Source organism: Schistocerca americana, chromosome X (genome assembly GCF_021461395.2).
Source record: "Schistocerca americana isolate TAMUIC-IGC-003095 chromosome X, iqSchAmer2.1, whole genome shotgun sequence".
Lineage (NCBI taxonomy): Eukaryota > Metazoa > Arthropoda > Insecta > Orthoptera > Acrididae > Schistocerca > Schistocerca americana.
Window position 1 is genome coordinate 204,998,908 of NC_060130.1, and position 24,925 is coordinate 205,023,832.

Sequence of the window (24,925 nt, forward strand, 5' to 3'; positions counted from 1 at the left end):
GTGTTTGTTCTGGCATTAACAAGCAGAAGGTGACGGTGCTCCAAGAGTGGACTTGGAATCTGAAACTCAATTACAGCACACAGTTTCTCATGCACTGATGTAGATATGTTACACACCGCCAAGTTAAATGCTACAATTCAGAGCCCTCTAGCTGCAGAGGGCTGCAAATGTGTGGACATGAAGAATAAAGACATAGAATGTTAATAACGTATGTTTTATGTAAAAAATTTAAGAGTTTTCATATAAAATATTTGGAGGCATTACTTTTAGCATGTGCTTGTGCATCAAACAAGTGCACCAAACTAACATAATCACCAGTATAACAGTCAAATAAATATAGAAATCATTTACAACTGAACCGAAAGAAGAAATGCTAAAATTTTATATTTTCTACAGCACTGAGGGGCACAATCAATTGTTGACAGTATCATCACTGAGTGACTGTAGTAGGACACGGGATGATCTGGACAGAACTTCTATTTGGGGTGATGAATGATAGCTTGCTATAAATATTGAAAAATATAAGTTAATGTAGGTGAGAAGAAAAAACAATATGCAGTGTTCAAATACAGTATTCATGGTGTGATGCTTAACAGCCACATCAATTAAATGTCTAGGCGTAATGTTGCAAAGAAGTATGAAATGGAAGGGCATGTAAAGATGATAGTAGGGAAGGTGAATTTTCAACATTGGTTTGTTGGGAGATTTTAGGAAAGTGTAGCTCATCTAAAGAGGAGTCTGAATACAGAAAACTTGTGCAACCCATTCTTTAGCGCTGCTCATATGTTTGGGATCCTCACCAGCCCAGATTAAAGGAAGACACTGAAGAAATTTGTAAGTATGCTGTTAGATATGTTACCAGTAGATTCGAACAACACATGAGTGTTACAGAGATGCTTTGTGAACTCAAATGGGAATCCCTTTAGGGAAGGAAACCTTCTTTTTCTGAAAAACTGTTGAGAAAGTTAACAGAACAGGCAACTGGAGATGACTTCAGAATGATTCTACTGCTGCCAATGTACATTTTGCATAATGACCATGAAGGTGAGGTAAGCAAAATCTGGGGTCATTTTTCCCTCACTCCATTTCTGAGTGGAACTGGAATGGATGATATATTAATGATACACAGTACCCTCCACCATTCATCATATGGTCACATGCAGAGTATGTATGTACATGTAGAACACAGTTCCACAAATTTGTTAACCATAGGTGTGGTGTGTACAACATTTCTTAAATGAACAGTGTATCTTCTGTTGTTTTACTATTTTTATTATTTCAGTACAATTAGATTTCCAGAACCTCAACATCTTCCCCAAGCCCACTGTAGCTGGTTCTGTATACATGCATGAATGGTCACCACCAAACTCTGGCAACTGTCAAACTTGACCAGAGCATGCTGTACACAACATCACTGACTACTTCAAACACTTGTTGCAATACTTAAGTGATTTGAATATTTCCCCCAAGAAATAGATTTGCTGAACTGACGATGTGGAATATATGGCACTAACACTTTCTGTGTTCCTGTTATTCCTCTTGCCCAGAACTCTACAATTCACATCCTCAGTTGCTCTCTTCCACTTCCCTTACCATCACCTTACTTACATTCTCTTTTTCTACCCTATTTCTTTCCTATACTGATACTGTACTTTCCTTACCCTTTCATTTTGCCTTTAATACTCTCTGACATCGTAATTTTATGACTGTTAGCAACAATAACCTTCAGTTGTCACTGAGTGAGGTGGCACAATGGTTAAGAGAATGGACACATATTCAACTCTCCCGGTTGTTGTTGGGTTTCTTGACCTTGAAATCACTACTAATCAATTGAGTGGCTCCTCAGTCAGCCTTATGAGGCTGAGTGCGTCCCATACCAGTCCTCTCACCAAGAAAAGAATCCCTGGCAGTACCAGGAATTGAACCTGGATCCCCCATAGGGCAGTCAACACCCCCAAATCCTTTAGCAATAATGAACTACTTCAATCAGTTACTAAGCAGTGCGATACTACAGACTCATATTTAGGAGGAACTCAATGGTTTAATCTGCAGTTATGGTTTCGTGACAGCCTTAGAGTCAGTCATCTTCAAGAGACATATTAACACTTTTGAGTTTGGCAGCTCATTGGAAAATGAAGAAGCAGACTCACTATAAACCTTAATCAATTTTGGATGAGCTCCTTTAACAATAAGATGTCAAAAACAAAGTATTTTATGGTGACAGAATATTCTCTTTTGCCCATCCAAATGAAACACACATAACACGACTCCTTTAAAAAAGTTATGTGAACAAAATTATTACACAGTTCAGTCTGACAATTGGCATGTTATTGCATGACAAGTGACAACATAACACAAACAATACTTCATTGAAAGCAATACCAAATTGCATCAAGGAAGTTTCATATTTATTGTTTAATGGTACAGAGATGAATGATGCTCCAGAAGCATCTGAATAATATGTGATAACTGTATTTAAAACGTGTATGGTAAGCTTCAGCTGTACTGTCCCATATATATAAAAAAGCTGTTTTCTTCAGATATTCTGGAACACTGTTCAGTTTGGTACACTTTTCTCCTTACTGATAACAACTTATGGGTTTCCTGTTGCCTTTCCCCACTGGAAACTTATTCACATGATTTGACAACAAGGAGATAGGAAATATCATAAGATGCTATGTGATTTGGAACAGGGAATATTTTGTGACTTAGTTAAGGCTTTTGATTATGTTAACCATGACAGCTTCCTTAGCAGATAGCCTGCAGTTCCTAAGAAAAGCCTCCCAAAGAAGTTTGACAAAATTCAACTATATCTAACAAGTTTTTAATTCCCTAAACCCTTTTAAATATAAATGTTTGAAATCAATAGTCAAATAATGAAATGTTGTTCTGCTCAACTTAGTAAAAGTTTAAATATTACAGAATAATAGGCACAGCAGGTTCAGCCCCCTTATATTATCTGAATCACATAATGATAGGCACTCAGAATTTAAAGCAATCTGACATAGTGCAGCAAAAGGTTTAATTTTTGGTCTTATGTAATTTTTGATGTCCATAAATAGCTTCCATTTGAAGTTTCAAAAGATGTAAGGTTTTTTTTTTTAACAGATAGTACAAGTAGAGGTATAGCCTGATTTGTGATGGTACACAGTAGTATGCTATACCAGTTGCCTCTGATGAAAAAAAATCAGAACTACAGATTTTGAGATGTGATACAACAGAACTTTTACTGTGGTTGAAGTGATGTAAAACAAATGCTGTATTAACACTTTTAAAACACTCAGAAAAGCATTAAAATAACGTTTTAAGAAGTCTAAATTTCAAAACGCCCATAGTACCAGAATCTCTATTTTTACAAATCAAGCACTGCACTGAGTGTAGGAATAAAAGACAATTCCAGTCCCCATACTGAAAAGGCAGCTAATGAAATATTCAAACACATCAATGGATGGTTTAAGGCAAATGGATTATCACTGAATTTTGACAAGACTCAGTACACACTGTTCAGAGCTTCTCACAGAACTTCACAACCTATAAAAATGTTTCTCAAATAATAAAATATAAGCAGTACAAAGTGTTAAGATCATAACATCAAATGGAAAACCAACTGCCTCAAATTAATGAAACATCTTGGTTTAGCTTTGTTTGCAGTATGAATGGTTACTGTTATAGGTGATTTAAAGACAAAGAAACTAGTTTGTTCTGCAAATGTCCATTCAGTAATAAATTACGGGATCATTTTCTGGGGAAATTCAAGTTACAGGGATAGTATTTTTAGAATACAAAAGCATTTTATAAGAATTATATCTGCTATTAATTCAGGACAATCTACAGAGATCTCTTCAAAAAACTGAGTATCTGTCAACTACTTCACAGTACATACATTTTGAGAGAGAGAGAGAGAGAGAGAGAGAGAGAGAGAGAGAGAGAGAGAGAGAAGTATGAATATAACACTAGAACCAAAAACAACCTCTACAAAGACATTAAGGGGGTTAACATTAGTAAACAAACGAGCTTGAAACATGTGTGAACATGTATTAAAGAATCTACCAGAACACATTAAACATCATGTACCATAATGTATTGGAGTTCAAAACTAAGTTAAAGAACCATAAACTGGGCAGCTCTATCAGTTCCATTGAAGAGTACCTTCACAGACACATGTGTAAACATGTATTAAAGGATCTACCAGAGCACATTAAACATCATGTACCATAATGTAGTGGAGTTCAAAACTTAGTTAAAGAACCATAAACTGGTCAACTCTATCAATCCCATTGAAGAGTACCTTCACAGACACTCTTAAATTTACTGTTTTACATTAATGTATACTTATAATTAGCACTGTAATACAATACTGTAATGTCATTTCACTCTACTGCACAAATGGAATGTGACTCATGTAACGTAATGCAACAAAGCTACAACAAAATAACTATGGCATTAATGTATGCCCACTACTGTCTGGTGAGTAGAAACTATCTCTATCTTTATGAATTAAACTCAGTTATATTAATAATGAATTGATTTCCCCAATATTCTGGTAAACAATGTATAAGTAGCTGTATAGCACAGATTCTTTACAACATAGATATAGTTAAAGTATTGTCATTCTGCGGATTTTTTTAAGTGCCTCAGGTATAAAATTCCTGTATGGTTCCATTGTGACATTGTAGAATGTGTACACGATGAGCTGGAAGGTGAACTCAATTGAAGGCAAAATTGGGCCTCCACAAAAGTTCTGCCGTTTCTGCTAATACTACATTTCTATTGTGAATGGGATTACATTCAAGTTATATTGTATGTGTGTGTGTGTGTGTGTGTGTGTGTGTGTGTGTGTGTGTGTGTGTGCGCGCGCGCGTGTGCGAAGCAGATGACGATGAGAGCTGGCTTGGTAGAATAGTGTGGATAACTGCCATGAGAGGATGCACGTGGCATGTGGTATGGGCTGACCCACTGACAGAGGCATTTTTACCTGCTTGTGGCACTAAGCCAGGCGAGGGAGTTCTAATGCCGAGTTCAACCACCATGGACCTTGGTTTGCACTTTGTGCTGTGCATTGTTATTGTGTGCCCAGTTGTCGACCATCTGTGTGCTATATTTATTCCTGTGATTGTCTCTACGCAGTTTCAGACTTTTTTGCTTCCTTTAGCTTGACTTGCATGGTGAGTTTTTATTTTCTCTTATGGTCTTCAGCTACCTGGCTGTTGTCAAGCCGCCATTGCCCAGTTAGTACCTTGTGTCGACAGTGGCACTGTCAAGCCTGGGAGGACACTAAAGTGGCAATGAAAGATAGTCTTACATGTCTGATGACCCTATTTTTCTCCCTTTTCATAGCATTAACTTTGGGCCACCATGGAGTTGGCCTATCTGCAACATTGGCAGGAACAGTTGCACCTGCAGAAGGAGCAGCAGCAGGAGGAGGGGGAGGAGCAGATGCAGATACTGATAAACCAGAATGCAGAATTGCTTCACACCCATTCCACACATGTTGTGGGCTAGGTGCACATTGTGTAGCGTGCAGCAAAACTGGTTGGACTTTCCACTGATAACACAAGAGGTCATGACTGCCATTGCCACTGACCCACTTTCTTGGAAAATTGTTGCAGCTGTCCAGGAGGGTTGGATGAAGCATGTCTCTTTGGGTGTGCATCCAGTGTAGCATACGTTTTTTATCCTCCATGTATCGACTCAACATTGTTCAAGAGGTCCTGTTGCTTGCCATGGAGGAGCCAAGCTGTCTGGTGGCACTGCATCCTCACATACTCCAGCTGCTGCATGGATCACACTGTGGTATGTAGGCATTGGTTCTATGTCACGTCTACCGGCTGAGGATCAGTTGCAACATCGGTTGCCTGGTGTGGGCTTGCAGGGCCTGTGCACAGAACCAGGCTGTACTTTTGCTCCCGTTTTCTCCTTGGCCAGTCCCAGAACTTCCTTGAGGCAGGGTGCACTTCAGTTTCGCAGGTCTAGTTTCAGGCAGCCTGTCATTGTTGGTAGTCAAACCCTTACCAAATATCCCATACATTGCTGTGCCCCATTTTGTTTACTGCCACTATTCACACATCGTCAGTAATTTTTGCCATCAAGGGATCTCCCAGAAGCCTCGTGTCTGACAACTGTCAGCAATTTGTGTCAAAGGAGTTTGAAGACTTTTACATTTGCAACGGTATCCAGCATCTGACTACTGCCCCATTGCACCTAACTTCCAAGCTCAGAGGTGGAGAGCTTCACGAGCACATTCAAGACCCAAATGAAGAAGTCTGTGCCTACCTCTTCCTATTGTTGAGCTTTCTGGCTATGTACTGGGCAATACCAGTCAACAGGTGCAGTCTGGTGGAATGTTTGCCTGGACACCAGCCATGGAGTTTCCTGGATTTGTTGCACCCTGAGTCGTATGACCCAGACCACTGTAATGCACCACGTTTTACCCCTAGGACTGTCTTTTGGACCTGATCTTTGAACTGGCAGCAGGGGTGACTGCCAGGTGTTGCGGTGAATGTCAGTTGGGAGCAGCTGACCAGTTATACCTGTGCCCCATTGGTCCTCACCACCATGTTCTTCTAGTCAGCTGGGGGCAAGGTCGGTCACAACATTATTCCAGGCTTCCACTTGCAGCAGTGTGCTTCCCCATTACCAGCTCCTTCATGCCCTCCTGTCACCTGTGGTCTCAAGCCCAAGCAAGGCTTGCTCCCACACCTACTGATGTGGAGCCCATGGATTCTGATGAATTCTGACCCACCTTCCTCTGCCTCCTCCTGGACAATACCTTTTGCTGACACTGTTGATAAGTGCTGTTGTCATGCCTGGGTGGATACTAAAATTACTCACGGCCCATCGTTGATGCTTCAGAAGTTTTGGTTTTGAAAATGATTTGTTTAATTATAGTTTGTGTAATTTTACACATTCACATAAGGTGAACTTAAAGAGAGGGACACTAAAATCAATCTGTGAGAAAACAAATGTCTTTCCGTGTTGGATTTTGGTGGGATATAACTTCAGGCGATGCAGAATACAGTTATATATACTTTGATAAATAATTTTTGAGCTTCCCATATTTGTCATTATATAATTTTGTATCGATATTTGCTCATACTGCAGCTATGGTTCTTTCTATCTGGTTCCTCTACTTTATTTTATTTTTCATTAGCTCCAATATATGAAAAAAGTATTTGGTTCTTCCTTTTTGTTAAGTTTTACATCCTTAAGTTATGTTTCCTTACATCACACAATTGTAAAGCATGCAGTAGTTGACTTCAATTGAAAAAAGACTAGACTTGACAGCTAAGCAATTTATTATCATTTAAAAGCCCTTGTACGCTAGTCACGCCTATTTTGTGAGTGGTAAAACACATATAAAAATTTACGTTTCTGGATTATAGTTTCCAGAATTACCAGTAATGATAAACAGAGACAGATATATGAGCTCTGATTGTTGAGCAGTCTCATACTCACTATGAACAGTAAGCACCACAACAGCACTAAGTCCAGCTCCTATGCCATTTGTTGCTTCACACATATACTGTCCTGCATGTTCTGATAGTGCATGCTGTATCAAGAGGGATCCATTTGAAAAAATCTGAACTCCATGATTTCGTGCAGAAAGATCTTGATACTCAGTTGGCTGTCTTCCTGGATCAAAGCACTATAGTTATTGAAGTTATTTAACTTTTAAGAAACAGGATTATATACTAATAACCACAAATATTTTTTTTTTTAATTTTATACTACAATCTCTGAACGGATATTGACATAAGATGAGATAATATGTGATAACTCACTCTTTTTATTCCACTGAATTCAGCTATGATTTTAACAGAAACTAGTTTCTTTGTGTTAATTCAAGTAAATTAACATTTAGTCTGGTTAAAACTACAGAGAATAAAAAGCTATTGGAACAAAGCATAAACATTCTGATAAGCATCAATGCAATTCAGTTCAGCCATAGTTTTTGTACTATTTTCAGAATAATTAATTGAATTGTGCATAACACCCAGCATTTAAATTGAATTGGCTCCTTATTTGATATACATTACATCCAGAACAAATAATCGCATTCGTACATAGATGAAATATTAAGCAACTGGTTAGTCATATAAATCCATGTTTAAAAAAAACTCTGTCAACAAAACTGAAATATTAAGTAACTGGTTAGTCATATAAATGCATGTTTAAAAAAAACTCAGCCGACAAAACTTTCCTTTTACATACAACTGCCAAAAGAGACAAGACAGTTAATGCCTTTCAGATATCAGTCACATAAAATATTAATTTATTTCAAAGGTGTAATAATTAAGGGCAAATTAACTATAATAAACAACTAATTTTTCAGGACCACACAGATGAAAACAAACTGTAGAAATATGCTTAGTGTCAATTAGTTTCATAATTCAGGTATATTTCATGACAACCTTCTCACAAAAGTTATTCACAATCCTAATGCAGAACAGTGTGAGTAATATTTATGTGGAACACCAGAAATTGAAACTGGAATTAAGTGCCAAAATGAGATTAACTTACATTTGACTACATGTGTTCAACATTTTCCATATAATGCAGACAGTTGAATGAGCTACACACATGCTTTCAAAACAAGACAAGCCTAGACTGAAGTACAGGAAATGCAGATATTGGCTGAATGAATGTTGTTCCAACAATATGGGCCCCCCTCCTCAACAATGGGAATTTTCAGTTCCTTTATAATCATAAGTTTTCATTTTCTAATCCAATGAGACAGTACAGGAATGTTGTGTTACTGAGCACTATGCTATAAATTGAAACTATTTTGGATTCTCATAAATTGTTTTTGTATAACCAAAGAAGCATTAAAAATTGATTTTTTAGGATTACAGTCAAACATAAAGACTAGAGACTGACAGCTAGATAAGGAACATTATAACATTCCAGATAAACAACAGCTAATTCAATGGAAATTTTTGAGTACAATCTCTATCAACAGTAGTGACAAAATATTTAGGTGGTAGACATTCCACATAAGAACTATTAACTCCTTATTAATATGTTACTGACACATTCAAATTAGTTTTGCCCCAAGACAATGAAAACAATCAGTGTAAACTGAAATTGGAGATGTGTTCATAATGTGTAGCAATGGAACTTTGTTTCAGAAAAAGAGGACTGTAATCAAATAATTGGTTGGCTGAAACTGTCAAATTAAGATGTAAAACAAAAAAAAAATATGAAATATAGAAAAAAACAATTGTCCATGTACTGCAAATAAATACCCTGCCAAGTTAATTTAAACCTCAATAGTTTTGTTATAAGTAGACACAACTACTGATTCTAATATAGTTGACCTGCTCCATTCTTCTTTCAAAAGTATAACCATGAAGAGACTAAGAATATCTTTTGAGTGACAGCTCAAAAAAAAAGTTATAACACATGTACTGAAATAGTTTTTATGGGTACATTAATATGAACTGATTTTCAAAATAGGGTTCATACAGAAATTATAATATGCTCACCAATTTTTCATATAAACAATCTCATAGGAGAGCAATTCTGAAAATAACTTCTGTTTGTGAACTGCACAAACAGAAGGTTTGTGGCATTATAGTATCAACATGTATCTTGCATTAACACACATCTGGTAGCTTACTACACAAGATCATAGTGATGTTATGTTTTGCGTTGAAATGTATAATATTAAGCAAGAAGTGGAAAAACACCTGTAGTTGCAGTTCAGCTTGTACAAGAAGTGAACCTAAAACTTAAAGACAATAGATCATAGAGTTATCCTCAAGTTTCACAAACAGATTTGTGCAAAGTGGCAACTGAAATACTAAACTACTGCAAATATCATGCTTATGGGGTAACCAAATTTCCTTCAGACAATAATAAAGAGGACAGTGTTATCATTATCTCAATCTCATTGTTACCAGCAAGGAGACATGGATTCCACATGTGACTGTTGAGATGAAACAGCATACTATGGAGAGGGCCTGCACCAGTTCATCATGGAAAATTATTTAATGCCACTAGACATTTTCATCAAAGAAAAGTTTGGTAACTATATTTTCACATAGGAAATGCATACTGCTGGTTCAGTTTATGGGTCAACAGACAACAATTCAATAGTAAATGCAGAAATGTTAATTAAAACTATGAAGAGCAGTTCAAAATAAATGATGTAACAAATTGACTTCTGGCATAGGTTTACCTCATGAAATCTCTTGTCCATACTCTGCACTGAAAATTTGAAAACTTGGCAGGTTTGAGAAATCTACATCTACATCCTTACTTATCAAACTAACGTGAGGTGCACTGAAAAGAGGCCTTCCCACTCAATCACAAATTAGGATTTCTTCATTTATTGTTTGCTTATGAAGTACATGAAGAATGCCTGTTTAAATGAATTGTGCAAGCTGTATTTAGTCTAATCTTGTTTTAGCAGTTCCTACAAGAGTAACACTGAGGAGACTCTACTATATTCCTAGATTCCTGGTTCAGTACTGGTTGTTAAAACATTATAAGTAGGCTTAGATAGGGTAATAGGCATTATCTTAAGTCTGTCAGTTGATGTTTTTCACTACTACCAGAACACTCTCTTGTGGGCCAAACAAACCAGTAACCATTTGTGCAACTCCTCTCTGCATATACTCAATATCCCCTGTCAGTCCTATTTGGCATGGGTCCCCACACATACGAGCACCAATCTATGATGGATCACGTGTATGCTATGTAGACTACATTTTCCCAGTATTCTACCAATGAACCGAAGTCTGCTACATAATTTACCTATGGCTGACCATATGCTATAAATCCATTTCATATCCCCATAAACTGTTACACACAGCTATTGTATGAGTTTTGTAAGTCTACACGTGACTCACTGGCATTGCAATCACAGTATACTAAGTTTCTGCATTTTGTGAAATGCATAATTTTACATTTTTCAACATTTAAAGTCAGTTCTTGGCCTTTATTCCACTTTTAAATCTTATCAAGATCTGACTGGACATTTGTGCAGTTTTTTTTTCAGATAGTGCTTCATTATAGATTATAGATTATAGATTGGACAGTGCACAAATGGTTTAATTCGTACCTAACTGGAAGAGTGCAGAAAGTTGAAATAAGTAGTTCTCGTAACATGCAAAGATCAGCACATTCCTCAAACTGGGGAACTATCAAGAATGGGGTTCCACAAGGGTCAGTCTTGGGTCCTTTGTTGTTCTTATTATATATTAATGACTTGCCATTCTATATTCATGAAGAGGCAAAGTTAGTTCTCTTCGCTGATGATACAAGTATAGTAATCACCCCTGAGAAACAAGAATTAACTGATGAAATTGTCAATACTGTCTTTCAGAAAATTACTAAGTGGTTCCTTGTAAACGGACTCTCACTGAATTTTGATAAGACACAGTACATACAGTTCCGTACAGTGAATGGTGTGACACCATTAATAAATATAGACCTTAATCAGAAGCATATAGCTAAGGTAGAATACTCCAAATTTTTAGGTATGTCCATTGATGAGAGATTAAATTGGAAGAAACACATTGATGATCTGCTGAAACGTTTGAGTTCAGTTACTTATGCAATAAGGGTCATTGCAAATTTTGGTGATAAACATCTTAGTAAATTAGCTTACTACGCCTATTTTCACTCATTGCTTTCATACGGCATCATATTTTGGGGTAACTCGTCACTGAGGAATAAAGTATTTATTGCACAAAAGCGTGTAATCAGAATAATAGCTGGAGTCCACCCAAGATCATACTGCAGACATTTATTTAAGGATCTAGGGATATTCACAGTAGCTTCTCAGTATATATACTCTCTTATGAAATTTGTTATTAACAACCAAACCCAATTCAAAAGTAATAGCAGTGTGCATAACTACAATACTAGGAGAAAGGACGATCTTCACTATTCAAGATTAAATCTAACTTTGGCACAGAAAGGGGTGAATTATACTGGCACTAAAGTCTTTGGTCACTTACCAAATAGTATCAAAAGTCTGACAGATAACCAACAAGTATTTAAGAAGAAATTAAAAGAATTTCTGAATGACAACTCCTTCTACTCCATAGAGGAATTTTTAGATATAAATTAAGAATAAAAAATAAAAAAAAATAAAATGAAATAAAAAAATAAATAAAAAAAATAAAATAAAATAAAAAATAAATAAAAACAAAAAACACAAAAAATAAAGTTGTTATATTAACTTAAGTATGTTGTTAAATTAACCTAATTATGTCATGTATTGGAAAATTCGACTCGTTCCACATCATTACGAAATATCGTATTCATGATCCATGGAACTAGTATTAATCTAATCTAATCTAATCTAACCATATCATCTGTAAACAATTTAAGGTTTGTCTACAAGGTTATTAATACACACCATTTTAGTATCGCAATATACTGACCTCAACAGTGAGTCAGTGACCAGCTTGCTCTCAGAAAGATGTATACCCTTTCAGCACTGAAAGCAGGTGGTGTGGACACAGTAGATATTCACCAGCTATAAATCCTGTGACTGTTGGAAAACAAGCCCTATTTCTGCTATTTTATGGAGCTTTTCCTCTCGTGCCATATGATTTCCAGTATAATGACCCTGCTCGTCTATGGATTTCTCTGGTAAAGTGTTTTGGAGCTGGGTGTTTATGGCTCTTGATGAATATTGCTTTTAAAGGCTTTTTGTGTCACAACAGCTGTATCAACCATTTTAACAGACTTTGGTATCGTACTCTGATATCAAAATACAAAATCTGGTAACTAGGAACCTACTCATCAGTACAATGAGTGCCCATTAGTCATGGATCAGATTTCATGGACCTTTGAAATCAGTAGCTCGTGTTACAGCAACAACAACAAATGCAACAAAAGCAGCTGATGTGACTACTACAGCAGCAGCAGCAGCAGCAGCAAAAGTCCCTGACAGTCATATTGTTGCAGCCATTATTTTGTCCTAGTTTTGAGAAATCTGAGTAGTCAGAGCAAATAAACGGTAACATTTTCTGTTACAGTGGGAGGCAAAGATTTATGGATTCAGTCTGTCAAAGGAAGTTATATGAAGAACTTATGTCCTTTCATGAACAAAATATCTTGTAATTTTCTATAATCTCTGATTTTTTTAACTAATCATTACTGTCCGTACAGATTGCACATCTGCGACAGCACTGTCAACATGCCCTAATTTGTCACATCTGTGTAACTCAAGCCGAAGCTCTATGATAAACATGTACAATGTCACTGCTTCCACTGTGACATCAAGTGTTTTTTCTCAAGAAATCCAGCATCTAGCTTCCGACAGAACTCCAAAGCAGCTGATAGTAGCATTAATTATCAACAATCAAGAAATCAACACTGGATCCATTGTGTCAATGATAAATCTGGAAACACAGGTCACCACCACTTCAGGGGCCACAAAAGGAAATAGCAGCTTATGGTGGCCATAAAATTACACCTAGGGGCTACCTAAGTGTGTATTTAAAGTATCTTACAGTAGAGCATACACTAATGTTTAAGGTTGTGAACTCATCAGCAGGCATTAGCAGTTTTAGAGTATTTGCTTTCACTATACCTGGTTTCAGAGTAGATGAATAAATTAACCAGATATCTTCTACTATTACATTTAAAGACCTGGATAAACTGCATAAACAGTACAAGCAATTTTTGAACCATCACTTGGCTCTGCCACAAATTTTCAGGCACATGTCACTAAAACACTCTGTTTGCACTTAGCTAACACTTGCAGTGCCATGCCCATAATATTTACATTGTCTTCAGTGTTGGGAAGAATGGCATACCTGTGATATTATGGGCTCAGCATTTTAGTGAAGACTGCCCTACCCATAATATTATGGGCATGGCAGCCATCACTGAAACACTGTATCCTTAATATTATGAGCATGGCATTCTTTTTAACATTTAAGACAATGTAATATTACAGGAATGGCATTCTAAGTGTTAAATGCAGTTAAAGAAACAGATATATTGAATTAATTAGATGCAATTACTCATATGTAAGTGAGCTGGTGGGCAAATATCATGGTTGTGGTCAAAAAAATTAATGGTAGTGTCTGAATATGTGGTGATTTGTAGACAGGATGCATCTGTATGCGATCTCAGGCCTGAAAACAGTACTGGTAAAATTGGTTGGCAGCCTGTATGTTATTAAAATTGATCTTGCAGACACATTCTTACAGTTGCTGTTAGTCAAGCAAACACAACAGATCTTTGTGCTCAGTACACCTTTTGACACATACCACTATAATCATTTATTACTTAGATTACTTAGATCAGTTCATACAAGATATTGTTAGTTGAAAAAACTACCTGGATTACATTAGCATAATGGGGGCACATGGGGACACAAACCTTTCAAATGCTGTTCATCCATTTACAGGAAAACGGGTCATATTGCCTTTTTTTTTTTCCAGTGTTATGTACACTAAACTATCTGTCTCCAAAAAACTAAGAAAGAGCATCAATCGATTTTGGGTAAAGTAAACTGCCACGGAAAATTTATAGCTAAAGCAGCTCAAGTTGCATATCCCTTGAACAGACTCTACAAAAGAGCAAAAAATCTGAATGGTACAAAGCCTGTCAACAGGCTTTCTTAAACTAAAGAGAAAGTCTTAAATATGTTCTCTGTCTGGCAACTTTTGAGCCATGTATGTACCTAGCTGTACATATTGGTGAGTCTCAACATAGTGATGTAATATTACAGGAATGGCATTCTAAGTGTTAAATGCAGTTAAAGAAACAGATACTTCACATGCTGTGAAGTACCAGAAGCTTTCCAATGGCACAGAATGTCTGATCTTAGATAAAAAAAAAAGGATTAGCAATAATCTACAGTATACAAATTCCTCTACAGCAGAAAATTACATCTGCTATTCGAAACTAAGCTGCTGATCTCACTTTTCATCTCTATTTTAAGCTCCCGCATAAAACAGTGTAACAGCTGCAGTGATAGGCACTATTTAAAAGCAACTGTAATTACGAAACACATTATCATACCACTGCTGAAAATAAGAACACCAATGCTCTATCTCGATTGCACACGAGGAAAGATGCCAACTTTGATGCATAGAAAGCATTGTGTTTTGCCCTGGATGATACCATGGAGAGTGTACTGGATGAACTTCACACAACCATTCGTGAAGCAGCTGCAGACAAAGTGTGGGCACCACTACTTCACTGGGTATTAGTGGCCATACAGCACTGCAGCCTCAGTAATTGCCTAAAGGGACTGAAATGGTATTTAAAACATTCCTCTCCTTGAATCGTCAATTGAATGTCACCAAGGGCATTCTGCCACTGGCTACAGAGGAGGAAAAATGGCAGGTCATTATTCCATGCATGCTCCAGCCCACATCCTCCAGTTGCTACACAGATTACACTGAGAGACGTCTCATTACATTTACTGGCCCAGACTAGACAAAGATATTGAACATGTGGTCTATTTATATCACTGTTGTGGTCAGACAAATTTGAATGAACCACCATAGGAACCAATTTTGGTTTCAACATAATACATGACCCACACTCCCATTCAGGCTTCAGGGGGATTTCAGCACTGTGACCTGGGAGCTGATGTGATCCCAGCCACAGGCAGGCACCACCCATGTCCATGTACCTGTTGCACCTCAAGTATGTCCTTGGGCCTTGAGACAGGCCCCAGAAGCCTGCAACATCATCCACACACTGCCATTGGAGGCTGAGCTAAATCCACTTACTTACTTGGCCACTCCTGTCACTCACTTAAGGTTTTAGTTTTCATACGTATATAGGAAATGCCATAACATACTAAGCCCAATTAAGGGAAAATGCTTGTCTGCACCCCCAAGTGGTAAAGGACAGAAAACTCATCAAGGTGGCCAACACAGAGCTGGACTGAATGAATTCTGGGATAAACATCCTCCCAAAACTCCTATTTGAGTAGGGCACTCTCTTTTCATTGGTTGGAGAAATTGGTTACAAAAATGGAAGAACTTGCCATGCAATCAATGACACAGGATTGAATAAAGCCAATTGGAAATTATCTTCACTACTTTTTGCAAGAGAACCATATGCATTCGTGGAGCACTTTGATACAAAAAGTCTTGAATTTCTAGTTGCCTGACCAGATGTCTAGAGGAACTACCTTAAATGTAGTGGTGCCAAGAAGTAATATATAAAAGAAAATAAGAATATGCACTAGGAATGTACAAAGATTGTTTCAAGCAGGGAAATTACGAAATTAAATGCAAGAAATGAAAAGACTTAATGTGGGTGCAATGTGTGTGCAGAAACATGGTGGACTGATTCTGGAGAAAGTTATGTATTAGGTGGCACTGCCGCGAAGAGCCTTGACCACCCCTGGAATCCATTTAGGGCGAGATCCATACCCTCGTGCCTACACGTCGGCGCCCACTGAGTATTTTTCCGCACTATGGGACACAGCAAAAGGCCTGACAGGGTGAAGCAGGTGCAGTAGAGTGCGCGGTTGGCGGCCATGCAAGAGTTCAGCAGGGCTGCGATCACCCAAGGCGTGAAGCGATAAGAACTCAGAAATTGCAGCAGAGCGTCATCTGTGGAAAAATCACTAAGGAATTTTTTCATCTGGCTTTTGAAAGTGCAGACAAGGCGCTCGACCTCCCCATTCGATTGCGGATGGAAGGGCAGTGCTGTAACATGATGAATCCCTTGTCCAGTACAAAAATCACGGAACGCCTGTGAAGAGAACTGAGGGCCATTGTCCGTGACGATCGTGGATGGAAGACCTTCTAGCGCAAGGATTTTGGACAAAGCTAGCGTCGTCGCCGCTGTGGTGGGTGACGGACATCGAACAACAAACAGAAACTTTGAAAAGGCGTCAATCAACAGTAGCCAATAAGTACCGAGGAAGGGGCCGGCAAAGTCAGCGTGCACCCGTTCCCATGGCTGCGGCGGATCAGGCCACGGAGAGGGCATTGTACGAGGTGCAACCAGTTGTTGAGCACACTGACCACACGCAGCAACCATGTGGGCGATGTCTGAATCAATACCGGGCCAATAAATGTGCCTGCGGGCCAGGGACCTAGTCCGAGAAATACCCCAATGGCCTTCATGCAACAGTTTGAGAACATCTTTGCGAAGAGAGGCTGGCACCACAACCCGTGGAGATGCGCCATCCATGGCCAGAAGAACAACACCATCATGAACAGACAGACGAAGGTGCAAGGCATGGTAGTTGCAAAGGGGATCTGATGCTCGGCCCTTGGTCCTGTCCGGCCAACCCCATTGAACAAAACCGATCACCTGACGCAGGACCGGGTCCCGCGCAGTAGCCGATGCTACCTGCGAACCTGTAAGTCGAAAACCCTTGACCGCACGACGTTCTTCCTCATCAATGTGGAAACAGAGTAGTTTATCACGATCGAAAACCGGGTCGGGGCCCATCGGCAATCGCGACAATGCATCAGCGTTGGCGTGCTGGGCTGTGGGGTGATAGTGAATCTCATAGTGAAAACGAGACAAGTATAAGGCCCAACATTGCAGGCGGTGAGGCGCCTTATCCGGAAGCGACGCTGATGGGCTGAACAGAGAGACCAACGGCTTGTGGTCGGTGATGAGGTGAAACTTGAACCATACAAAAAAACGCTGAACTTTTTTAGAGCATAAATGATAGCGAGCGCATCCTTTTCGATTTGAGAGTAATGCCGTTGCGCATCGTTGCGCATCATTGCTGGAGGTAACAGGAAGGAGAATCCCTGAAGCTGTTAACCTGTCTATCTCAGCCTTGACAGGTGCACGCAACGCCACCGGAATAGGGCGTGCCCGGAAAAACTTAGGGCGAGCTGTAGGTTTAAGAGTAATGTGGGCTTCAAAATCCTTGGCACGACCCAGACCAGCAGAGAACACGGACGAAAATTCATAACACAATCCATCCAGCTGCTGATACAGAATATCCTCAGATATGAGGTGCACATCATCATCAATGGAGAACCCGAACAACTGGAAAGCATCATAACCGAACAGGTTTTCAGTGCCTGCATGATCCACCACATAAAACATGAGGGGCCTAACAACAGACTTTTAGGCAGTGGAAGCATCAAACTGGCCAGTGATAGGAATTTTCTGTTTATTATAAGTTCTCAGATTTCGCGTAACTGGAGACAAGGGAGGGGAGCACAACTCCAAATACGTGTGAGAATTAATGAGAGTTACTGCAGAGCCAGTGTCCACTTGCATGCGAATGTCTTTATCCAGAACACGAACAGTAACAAACAACTTATTTGTTTGAGAAAGCACACAGTTAACATCCATGTCCAATGCCTCATCCTCGTCGACAGGAACTTTAGGGGACTGACACACAGAAGCAATGTGGCCTTTTTTCCTACATGAATTACACGTGGCCCAACGTTTTGGACACGCGGCCCTGTCATGCTGTACGAAACAACATGGACAAGAAGGAAGTGCAGAACGAATCTGCTTCTGTGGTTGCTGTTTTTGCTGCGAGCGTTGCAGCCCAACGCGACGTTGTTTACACGAGTGAACTGCCGCCACATCTTCATTCTCCTGTGAAACAGGCAAATTGTCTGTGTCGAAAGTTGACTGTACAGCACCTACATCACACCACGCGTCTATTTGCGCGCCAGCAGCATGAGACACTTCAAAGGATTGAGCAATGCTTAGAACTTCCAACAACGACGGGTTTGGCAGTTGTAGGGCACGTTGCCAAACTTCTTTATCAGGAGCAAGCCGTAGAATAGCATCCCTAACCATTGAATCAGCATAAGACTCATGATGAGTGTCCGTGACAAACTGACATTTCCTACTCAAACCGTGTAGTTCCACCACCCAAGCCCGGTAAGATTGATGGGGCTGTTTACAACACCGGTAGAATGCCACGTGGGCGGCAACGATGTGGGTGTTTTTTTGGTAATAGTTAGACAATAAGTCACACATTTCTTGGAAGGACAGAGAGGCAGGTTCCCGCAGAGGGGCTAATTGAGATAGCAGCTGATAGATCCGTGGGGAAATCCAAGATAGAAATAACAACTTACACATAGGAGCGTCGACAATGCCAAAAGCCAAGAAGTGTTGCCGCAAACGCTTCTCATGATCCTCCCAATCTTCAGTGGCCTCGTTGTAAGGAGGGAATGGAGGCAGAGAAGAGGAAGACAGACGATGAGTAAGCGACGTCGACAATGCCTGTATAGCAGCTGACAGCTGTGTTTGTTGTGCCTGAATAGCAGCCGTCAGCTGTGTTTGTTGTTCAATGAGTGCTTGCATAAGCTGTTCCATGTCTGCCCCGTCACAAACACACAAATCCACAACGCAGTGAAAATATCCCATCCTTGTCACCAAAAAGTGTTATAACCTTTAATCACCAACAATTGCGTGGATATTCAAACATACTCACTTAGAAACAATAGCTCGTTACATGATAACAACTCAGTATCTCTTATTCGACTGCCGTGCCGTGCCATGCGGCCGGCGCCGTTCGTAGCTAGGTGGCGCTCCCACGCTCAGCCGAGTTGCGGAGCGCCTCTATCGCTGTTTGCGTGTACTGTCGTGGCGGCACTGTTAAATGTCATGGCACTGTCACAACAGAAATCATGACTGAAACCACAGGAAAGAAGTAGGAAACATCATAACAGAGCAGCTGTGTAATGTATTTGATCCCATGGTCTGACAAAATAATGTTTATAAGACTAAATGGTAAACCTTCAAATCTTAACATTATACAAGTGTACAAACTGATTGTGGAATTGAGTAACAATGAATTTAACTCATTGATAAATTAAAGAAGTCCTAAAACAAAGAGACAGGATGCTAATATAATTTGCCCATTTAGGATCAGACAGACGTAACTACATTTTTGCCACTTTTGAGTTGTTAGTACCACAAGGTACACGAAATCGAGACCTAAGTTACAATCAAACAAGCGTAACTCTATCTTATCCGGTTTCCATTTTAGTCGTCAACGTATCTACATTTTACGAAAAATGGTAAGAATCAGACAGATGGAAGAACTGATCTGTTTTTAGACCACTGGATGCAGTGTTAATTTGTGAAACGGAACAGCTCTTACGTTTCTGTGATCCTAACAGAACTGTTAGAAGTTGCTTTTTGTGGTGTCACCGCCAGACACCACACTTGCTTGCTAGGTGGTAGCTTTAAATCGGCCGCGGTCCATTAGTACATGTCGAACCTGCGTGTCGCCACTGTCAGTGATCGCAGACCGAGCGCCACCACACGGCAGGTCTCGAGAGACTTACTAGCACTCGCCCCAGTTGTACGGACGACTTAGCTAGCGATGCAACACTGACGAAGCCTCGTTTATTTGCAGAGAAGATAGTTAGAATAGCCTTCAGCTAAGTCAATGGCTACGACCTAGCAAGGCGCCATAGCAATTGATAGTTATCGTATGAAGCATGTATCATCAAGAACGATGTATACAAATGATGGATTAAAGTTAAGTATTCCAGAAGCTACGTACTTTTCTTTATAGCATTCATTACGTATCCTGTTTCAGACCTCACGCCATCCTGCGTGAGCTTATAGCGTCCATTTCGGCCTTCTCTAGCAATATAACACTTTTCCCACCACTTCTCTTTAGGAGCATTGTCGCCATCGCTCTGTGACAACAATGAAATGCTACTGATAAGGAAGTAAATATTGTTTCAGTTGTGAATGGGTTTACAAGCATGTAGGAGCACTATGGAGTCCAGAGCAAGATGGATGGCTCAAATGTGCCTGGAGAAGGAACAGAATTTAATGGAATGTATTAGAATCTGTTTCTTGGTGTACATACTTCAATAGTAAGTACTATAATTACTATTATTGTTATTACTGCTGTTGCCATTATTATTATTGCTATTACTGCCATTGTCATTATTATTATTATTATTATTATTATTATTATTATTATTGTTTATATTCATGGCTGAGGAAGAACGTGATGTGGAGATGGTGAGGACATTCATTGGTTCAGATACAGATGATGATCCTGCCTATGAACTGGACAACACTACAGATTCTGGTGAGTAGCCAAACAATTACTACACACTATAGCAGTTCCAGTTAACTTTCTTTTCTCTGCCTCTGAATACTTGTCATGTTATTGTTACAGATAGCAGTATTGAACATGGAACGTCCCATGTAAAGAATGTCACAAAAACTGTTGACAAAGCAACTAGTACACAAGTAAATCATCTCCATCAGGAAGGGGAAATTGCAGGTGACGATGCTGGTACTGAGAATAGTAACAAAACAAGAAAATGAAAAAAGGTAGTGGTTAAAGAGAAATGGAAAAGAAATAAAAGAAAAGACAATCGACAGCATGGTAGGGCATATATTTCTATGAAGAATTCCAAAGTTCCTGCAAGAAACATGAAGCCAAAAGATTGCTCTAAATGTCCATGACAGTGCACCACTTAAGTTTAGTGAGCAAGACAGGCAAAATATCCATAGAGCCTACTGGGATCTTGGGTTAATTGAGTTACAAAGGCAGTACCTAAATAAGTTAGTGGAAGAAGAAGAGAAACGAAGTGTGAGGACAGAATCGGATAACTCATGAAGGAAGAGGACCAAGAAATACTATTTAGTAAAGGGATCTGATAAGATTTAAGTGTGTATGCAGTTTTTTCTCAAGACATTTGACATTTCTGAAACCTTTGTAGGAAATACTGTTAAAAAAAGAGATGAACATCATGTAATTGAGAAAGAGTGAAGAGGACACCATGAGCTAAGTATAAAGAGATCCGAAGAAAGTAAAGAGGCTATAAGGAAACACATTAAGAGTTTTCTTACCCTTTCTTCTCATTACAAGAGGAAAGAGTGTACAGCAGATTATTTACCTGCTGATATGAGTATTAAGATAATGTATGAGTTATATATGAGGAAGGTAAGATAGTCAAGAAATTATGGCTGTATAGGGAGATATTCACAAAGGAATTTAACCTGAAATTCGACAGGCCATGAAAAGATATCTCTGATAAATATTTAAAGTTTTCACATCTTTCGGCAGAGGAAAAGGAAGACAAAGATTTTAAAAGGGAACAGGAAGAGCATCTGAAAAGGAAAGAAATGGCAAGGGAATTTAAGAACATTAAGAAAGAATGTGTAAGAAAGGGCGAATATTTGCTAGCTGAATTTGACTTACAAGCTGTGCTTTACTGCCCTAAAGTGAATGCAAAGGCAGTATTCTATAAAAGAAGGCTCTCTGTGTACAGTCTCACAGTTCTTAGTGTAGGAGAAAACAAAAATGATTGCTACATGTAGGACGAGACAACAGCAAAATGGGGGTCCATAGAGATGGCTTCATGTCAGTGGGATTTTTTGAAAAATCAAGCACAAAGAAAACCGATAACCTTGTTTTCTGATACATGTGGGGCCAGAACAGGAATGTCAGCATGAGCACTATGTATTTGCATGCAGTGAATGCACTGGACATTCCAACTATCGAGCAATGCTTTTTTGAGCCTGGACATTCACAAATGGAAGTAGACTCAGTGCATGCGAGCATCGAAAAATAAAGTAAACATGTGGATGTTTTTGATCCCATTGGCTGGTATACAATTGTAAGAATGAGTTCCTACACGTACAGAGTGACAGAAATGGATAACACTCAAATTTTAGATTTCAATTAGTTTCAGAAGAAAATAATTCAGAATAGGAAAACTGCTGTGAATGAAGAATCTGTGAAATGGCTTAAGATTGTTTGGATGCAATACAGGAAAGATCAGTCTGACATGATGTTTTTCAAGTATTCCTATGATGATTGTGACTTTCAAGTTTTGCACACCGAGGAAAGACCTGGCCTACGAAATTCTTCGAATTCAGGACCTGAAGACAATACTCTTTGCCCAGCATATGAGAGTCCTCTCTGCAAAAGTAAAGAAAAGAAAAAAGATCTTATAGATATATGTAATAAGGGTATTATACCTCCTAGGTATCACACATCATATCAATGACTCAGTGCTGCTAACGATTTAGAAAATGAGGAAAACGTGGAAGAATCACAGGAATAGACTTCATGTTTATTTTCTGGTTTTGTCTCCTTTATCATTGTTGCTAGTTCATCACCTTAGCTATTTCATGTAAGCCACTAATTTTGGCTCATTTAAATGCCTGTGTTGTATCATTTTTGAAACAGTAATCCAGGAACAGAAAAACAGGTGTGTGGAGGCACTGTGTTTCGTTAAAATGATTTTTCTTACGTTTGTTATGTTATTTCTGTTACCTGTAAATTATTTATTGTATGTTCAATGATACTGCAGACAAATAATGCAAAGTGAAAATAATAATGGATTTTATGTATTCTCCATCATAGACTGATAATAAACTTCCTGGAAAACAATTCTCTTGCTTATAGTACTCATTGAAAGCACTGACACACATTCCCATAGCTTGTTCTGTGTAATCTGTATTTATAAAGACATTATTAACACAACTGCAGTAATCTTTAATGTGATAATATTGCTTAAAGCTGCACATTATTTGTTTGACGTTCATATGTTATACAGCAGCAGCAGCCATTACGTTCAGGATCAGACAAACGTAACTGCGTGCATAATTTTATTAAATATTTCATTAGTGTCCATCGAGTAACAAAAATATGTAACACCTAGTAGAAAACAACAGTCAATGAAGTAAACTTTTTATTCACCATAGAAAGGCTTGTGAAAAACTATTAGAAAGTACTCAGTTTTTTGGACAAAACCTTTAAATGGAATTATCTCAAAACACTGTTTTTTTAGTTACGTTTCTTTGATCCTAAATGGGTGAATTATGGGTGGGCAGTGTGAAAATGAGTCATGTGGATGCAGACATACAGTAATGGATAGGCATCCAAAGGAGGAGTTGGTTAGCATTATCTGAATATATTGAGGGGAAGTTACTTTCTGAATTTCTCTCATACAACATATTTTTCTTACCAAAACTAAATTTTTAGTATCATATACATTCTCTTTATCAGCAACAAAGCTGAGGACTGTTACAGCTGTGTATACATCCTTGAGTAAACATTAGGTCTATTGTCTATAGTTGTGGATGTTAGTATTTCACTTCGAGAAAGCAGACTTGTCATTAACTGAAGACAGGACAGGAAAAAGTAGAAACACATTCCTCTGCCTCCCTCATCCCCCACCCCTCCCACCAAGCCTGGATCATGCAAGGTGAGAGTGAGGATTACCATCCACATTACCAACTCCATTAAATCTTGATTTGTAAAACTTTTTCAACTTACTGAATTCAAAATCCAGTGTCCATTTGAAACGAATGATCAGCACCCATCACCATGTTTTCAAATGGGCACAGTATTACACTTAATTACTATTTCAAGCAGTTTCCTGTGTCCTGCTAGGAAAAATTAGTAACTGTATTGTTCACCATGCCATTATGATGATAAATGAGACCAATGAAGATATATTCTGTGTAACAAATCCTGTTTATGACTGACTGAAGCATACATTATACTGCATGCTGGAAATTATGCTTCATTACAAGAAACATTTATGAATGCTTTTCATTTTAAAATACGATAAGACAAAATGCATGCCAACATTATGTGGGACATAAGAAGATGTCTATCTTACAGTTGCTGTCATTGGTAAGCCAGTGCAAAGTGTTGAGTCTAAAATTTTTGGACTTTTAAGAACTGTTTCTTTGTTGAGTAGATAAATTAGGCAGTTAAAAATGTGGTATAAACAAGTAATTGTGAAGCAGGAAATGATACATTATTCTTTGCCTTTCCTTATTCCCTATTATCCCATAACTCTCAATGTAAGAACTATTCTTATAGTTCTAAGAACTTTTTCACTGTCTGAAAACCTGTTGGCCTAGCTTTAGTAGGTCCTGTTCCTGCTATTAACAGGGGGATTTTTTTCTTCATGGATATCTTCTCTCATGAAATTTTGTATAAGTTAATTTTAAGAGATATGGGAAAACATTTGTAATTAGGTACACAAAATACAAAACA

General features: G+C 38.6%; 1 protein-coding gene across 1 annotated transcript in view; it reads right to left on the minus strand.

The window, feature by feature from the left end:
- LOC124555920 (Down syndrome cell adhesion molecule-like protein Dscam2) overlaps positions 1-24,925 on the minus strand; it is a 397,942-nt gene that overhangs the window by 158,291 nt on the left and 214,726 nt on the right. Inside the window, exons 8-9 of the mRNA XM_047129975.1 lie at positions 9,838-9,845; positions 7,456-7,645 (exon numbers count right to left, since the gene is read on the minus strand). Of these exons, the coding sequence (XP_046985931.1) occupies positions 7,456-7,645; positions 9,838-9,845 (198 nt within the window). The remainder of the gene's footprint in view (positions 1-7,455; positions 7,646-9,837; positions 9,846-24,925) is intronic.